Here is a 5,722-nt window from a genome sequence, read left to right as displayed (position 1 = left end):
TACAAAAACTTCATGGGAAAAATGAACAATTTCAACAAAATTCCTAACGATATGTCCCTACAAATCATGGAATTAGTTGTCAAACAACAACCAATGATGACGGAAAAGATCCAGTTTAGGATGCATTCTTAGGAGATTTCATAGAGGATGATCCCAATGATCCCGTATAAGATAATCCCTTAGTGGATGATCATACAAATGAAGAATTTAATCAAATGTGAGATACATAGTACAACAAATTATATATTATATATGCTTATTGACATAGTATGAAAAATTGTGACTTGCTGACATAAAAAGCAATAATAAATGAGATGTAAAAATTAGGAGATAAAGAAGGTGCGCTATATTTTCTATAGAATTTATAATTTATGAGATGTTTTTAGTTATTTTACAACTTTGTTAAAAAAACCAACGCAAAAAATAATTGTTAAACTCTGAGCATATTTTTTCTTTATGCATCAAATTTTTCGCTCATTCTTAGAAAATTATTTATTAACATATTGAGAAAAATGTATTGTAGTTATTTGTTCATCTCATAATTATTTTCATTTTCTATAATTCAAGCTTTGTTATTCATTATGGTAATAAAGTATCAAAAAATTATCAAAAATATTTATTTTTTAAATTAATTATGTGTCGCGCGAAGCACGAGCATGCAACTAGTTTCAAGGAATTACAGAGGATGTCAATGAAGAACAAACTGTGTGCTTATAGGGTCTTCAAATGATATATAAAAGGATATTACATCTTGCTATGACAAATGGCACTATAAGCCTAAATCATTCTACATTTCCACTAAAAAATATGGAGTAGAAGCATTAGAAAGCATAAGGATAAAACTAAACTTGCTCAACCAAGCTGTGTGCTTATAGGGTCTTAAAATTATGTATATCATATAAAGTTAGGATATTACATCTTGGTATGACAAGTGGCAAATGAAGCCTAAATTATTCTACATTTCCACTGAAATACAGAGTACAAACATTAGAAAGCTTAAAGATAGAACTAAAATTGCTCATTTACATGATAACTTTAGTTTGATCCCTACAAATTCTACTTTCAGTGACTTCAAGGTGACAAAGTATAACAAATGTTCATAAATCCACCGGTCCGAAAATATCATCAGATGACTGTGGATCTCCAAACATGGCTTCAATCTTTGGTTTTCCAGGTTGTGGTAAGTTCCAGAATGAATCCGAATTCTTGAAAAGTATGTAAAATATAACAAGTGAAGCCAAAAATAGTCCTAGAAGCAGCACATAAATCTGCCACTCTGCAAAAGAAAGGAAAAAGAATAAGGCATGAACTGTTGATGCATGTATATATACTAACATGACAGCATGAGTTGCAAATGCACGTCGATCGAGGGGGAAAGACAAGAGAAAGAACAGGAGATAGGGAGGGAGGAGGAGGGAGACCTTTCCAATCTGAAGGCACAGTTAATTTAGTCACCACAACACCCCATTCACCGGAAGTGGTAAGCACAACCCTGCAAATCGTAAAGGCTTGAATCAACAACCTATTGAGCACACGTCTCCAAATGAGCAATGGACAAGTTTATTCTAGACAAGGTCTATAAATCACAATCTCCAAAACAGAATTATTTTGTAGATTACTGGATAAAAGGCTATAATAACAAAAACGAAGATGGCAAACCAAAAACATTTGGTAGATAACCATGATCCAGAGGATACTTGCCATGAGGCCCATGACAGTATGTCACTAAATTAAATTGGCCGATACGACAAATGCACTGCCAAAATTGAACTGATATGACATAATATATTTCTGCTGGACTCTGAGCTTTGGGGATTGATCAAGCAACAACAATGATTACCATAGAACAATAATAATAATTGTAAAAAAAAAGAGCATATTTTCCACTGGTCAAAGTGGTAAAACAAACTTGCCTTTCATTGGGGCAAAATTCTAATGTTTCAATGCATGTTCCCAGGTGTAGCCTCTTACTCCAATGACAGATCTCCATTTTCTTAACTTCAGCTACACAGATATCTCCATCTTTGCTTCCACTGCCATTCAACAAAAGATGGATAATTAAAAGAATATTCCAGAGGCAAATCTTAGCCCTTCTTTAATTATATTCTTAAAATATATTTCAACATTCAGCAGTTACATAACCCCCACCCCAAAACAAAATGGCTTCGTGGGCACCCTCCTGTTTTCCTGTTCCAATATTCCACTTTGCTGTCCTTCCAAATCTTCCATTTACTCCTTTAGTCCTTTATATTACAATAGTTTTTTCATTGGGTTTCCTTTTTCTAAGTTTGGCAGGGAAACACCTGCCACCATGACTAAACAAAAATCACTGTCCAATCAGGCCGGCAAACACGTATTAGTTCTAGGAAATCAAAACAGATGATAAAAAGGAAATGTTAGACGCTTACAGAGCAAGGTATTTCCCGTCCAGACTGACGGACATTATGGATGCAGGCTTTCTGAGGAGCCTCTTAAACCCAATTCTGTTCCACGTGCTTATGTCATAAACTGCAATAACAGACTTATCACCTGTACAGATTGACATCGTAAGATTCAAAACATGTGGCTATTCCTGATGAAAATAGAAGGGCTATATTGTTGATTTCTTGCAAAAGAGCTAGAAATGCTTACCCATTTGAGTGGCACAAAATAAAAATGGTTTCGTCCCATCCTTAGAGAATCGACATAATTCAATCTTTTCATCCTGCAAACAATTCAGATCAGGATGACAAGGTAAGACTAATCAGTATTACGCCACCACATATGTTAAACTGAAAAAACTTTACCGATTTTCGAACCAAAGAAGTCAAAGGAACCCCATCTTCCGTCTTCCATATTCTTCCTGAGCCATCATTAGAAGTTGTGGCCAAAAATTCTGAGTCCAGGCTGCTCGGTAGATAAAAAGGAAGGCCAAATCATTCATTAAAAAATGTGAGAACATCCCACAAAACTTCATTCAGCCAAACTGAGAAGAATCATTAAATGCATCCCTATTCCCCCAAGCCGTCTTACCAAGTGAAAAGCGAACATAAATTTTCAGTTCAGATATTTAGTAGTTTAACTACAATATTTTGCAACTTTTTTGTCAAGAGAGAGTTATACTGCAACTACAATACTCAGGCCTATTTCTTTCCAAAAACAGCTGAGAAGAGGGATAAGGAAAAGCACATCTCTTCACACTAATTATATACATGAATCGGGTAAAATAGTCACATGAATCAAAACTACTGTAGTATACTAAAATAACTGAATCCTGTTTCAAGTCTTTATTTTCAATTCTCTATGCATTACTTCTACAATATAAGTTCTAATCGACATTTATAAATCTGTATTTTTTTTAATTGCACGAAAACAAATATGACTGAATTCTTACCTGAAGTCTAAATCACGAATGGATTTGTGTGCTCTCGGTTCATCTAGAATTATGCGCAGGCCCGGCCACTCCAAGATTCTAAGATGCCCATCCTATAGTTCATTATAGGAAACTAAGATGTATAAGTCTGAAAAAAAAATTTCAAATCCACAAGCATTAGCATAACCAGTAGACCGAATGTTGAATAGAAAAAAGGTTATCCCTCACCATTCCACCAGCAGCAAATTTAGATCCATCAACACTAAATGCTAGGCATTTCTGTGGACCAACATCTTGAAGAGGAGGTAATGCTTTGGCCAACACCTTTATGTTTGCTTCTCCGCCACAAATCTCAAATAATCTGCATCTCAGAAGAAACATCTCATATTACACTTGCACCTTGCCAAAGGAAACTCAGATAAGGAAAGCAAAATGCATAAATCCAACGTATGTGAACTGTGAAGAATGTCATTTACAATTGTTTTCCTCCAATTCTGCACAAAATCAGTGACGAAATACCATGTGCACATTAAGATGGGTTGAGAAATTGGTGCAAAATTAACCTGATACACGAAGGAAAAAAATACCCTCCTCATAGATTTAGAAAGAGCAAAACCTATTTTTGCTACTATATCATATCCTTTTCACATGCGAACACATGGCTAGTAGTAGAGTTGCAAGGATGCAACATAGAGATCACAGGTTCAATAATCTCTCCACATAATACATATTATGTGCGGTAAGGTCTGCATACTTGTCCCCGACTCCACCCACTGTGGGAGCCTTGTGCACAGTTGTTTTACCAAAAAGTCACAAAGTTAAGATATATAATGTCAAAACAGTGTGCACTTGCAATTGCATTAGATCTAATGACTGGAAGTGAATAAAAATACAAGTCTAGGAAACAAGGTAAAACATCTTTGATCCATGTAACCAAACACGGAAACAACTCTTCTAAGTTGCCTGACTGTGCATAATGACTGAATCTGATGAGAAGACGGACAACAAGTATACTCTTCCATCATGAATAAACAATGAAATGATCTTAAAGAAACAACTGAAAAGCTTCACACACCGTTGACCGAATCTTCAACTTTATTTTCAAGGGCAAACTCTAAAATCACTGACCCCAAATACTACTCCGAAACATCAACCGTACAAAACAGTAACAATGAACAAGAAATAACAGCAACTTTCTTACGGGAACTTCCAATTGACCATGAATGCAATGATTCTCGAATAGTACTTTAATAGCAACAGCAGAACGAAAATACGAAGTCCACTTCCAGAATAACAAAAAAAAATTAGAACTGACAAAGACACTTACTTGCAACCACCGCTAGTCGTGGAGCAAACAACATCGTCTCCGTTCGGGTGCACCGCAATAGCTACGGGATCGCCTTCGCCATCTTCAAACGCAAAGGTAGCCTTTCAAACAGACAAACGAAATTTAATCCAAGCAACGAACAAAATCTTATAACAATAATTTAAACCCTAAATTCGTTCTTCTGGTCTTTCGAATATCCAAAATTGTTGCAATTGACAAAGGCATATTATTGATAGCTCCAAAATTAGAATTGTTGCATAAATGAAGGAAAAGAAAACCGTTAGGGTTTAGAGAGAGACCAGAGAATTAGAGAGGGAATTGGTGTTGTGGTCGAAGGAGAAGATCTCGAGAACAGGAGGAGAGGAATCGCCATGCCCGGACTTGCCTAATACCACCAGATTGACCTTCTCGGGTCTCCGTATCCACGACCCGCAAGTCACGGAGTCCCGTTTAGACGACCCACGACCCTCCATTACAAAGCTTAATGAGAGAGATTGTCAGAGAAGGATATATTCGGTGGGTGGCGATCGGGGCACTGAAACGGATTTTTGTAGTTGAAACGGCGAGGAAAAGTACAGTTGTCGATTCACGGATGATGATGTGATGTGCGGTGAGAACAATGAAACTTTGGAGGGTAGTGGTAGGACCCACTTTGGGGAAGCCGCTGACTGCATCACAATGTCAATGTACGAGAGTTTGACAGTGTGTTGCAACACACCTCACAGCGTCATTGATTTTTGCATAACACTCCCAAACGCTTACATTAATTAATGTCAACACTTTCGTGTGAGAAGGATATTCGACGAGCATACCGCGGGGAAGACGAAAGACGGCCGTTGCGTTACAGAAAAGTCGAGAATTAAAACGGCAGCGTTTCTGTCGTTGTTTGAAATTTAATAATGTGTGAACTTTCTCTCACCTTTAGGGCTTGTAATGGGCTTGGGCATTTTTTAATGTGCTTAAAGGATCAAGTATTCATCTTCTTCAGCGTTAGTAGGCCCACTTATACCAATTAATGAAAACATAATTTGAAACAGCGTCTA

At 36.7% G+C, this 5,722-nt stretch overlaps 1 protein-coding gene across 1 annotated transcript; it reads right to left on the bottom strand.

The window, feature by feature from the left end:
• Positions 1-848: 848 nt before the first annotated feature.
• Positions 849-5,271, bottom strand: LOC120004880 (SEC12-like protein 1). The gene is made up of 10 exons (XM_038854214.1): positions 4,979-5,271; positions 4,680-4,780; positions 3,581-3,713; positions 3,374-3,465; positions 2,787-2,886; positions 2,632-2,704; positions 2,409-2,529; positions 1,914-2,033; positions 1,422-1,492; positions 849-1,276 (listed from the first exon to the last, which is right to left on the bottom strand). Exons 1-10 carry the CDS (start codon positions 5,150-5,152, stop codon positions 1,098-1,100), a joined length of 1,164 nt encoding a protein of 387 aa, XP_038710142.1. The 5' UTR covers positions 5,153-5,271; the 3' UTR covers positions 849-1,097.
• Positions 5,272-5,722: the final 451 nt, after the last annotated feature.

This window comes from Tripterygium wilfordii, chromosome 9, assembly GCF_013401445.1.
Source record: "Tripterygium wilfordii isolate XIE 37 chromosome 9, ASM1340144v1, whole genome shotgun sequence".
In the NCBI taxonomy this organism is placed as follows: Eukaryota; Viridiplantae; Streptophyta; class Magnoliopsida; order Celastrales; family Celastraceae; genus Tripterygium; species Tripterygium wilfordii.
Note: the sequence above shows the minus strand (reverse complement) of the source record. Positions and strands in the feature narration are given on the sequence as shown.

Bases quoted from the DNA above. Each gene is read 5' to 3' on its own strand.
- LOC120004880 (XM_038854214.1), bottom strand. From the start codon at position 5,152: ATGGAGGGTCGTGGGTCGTCTAAACGGGACTCCGTGACTTGCGGGTCG. The intron at 2,530-2,631 runs GTAAGCATTTCT...CAATCTGTACAG, and splicing joins ATTTTGTGCCACTCAAATGG to GTGATAAGTCTGTTATTGCA. The intron at 1,277-1,421 runs GTCTCCCTCCTC...TTTCTTTTGCAG, and splicing joins TGTGCCTTCAGATTGGAAAG to AGTGGCAGATTTATGTGCTG.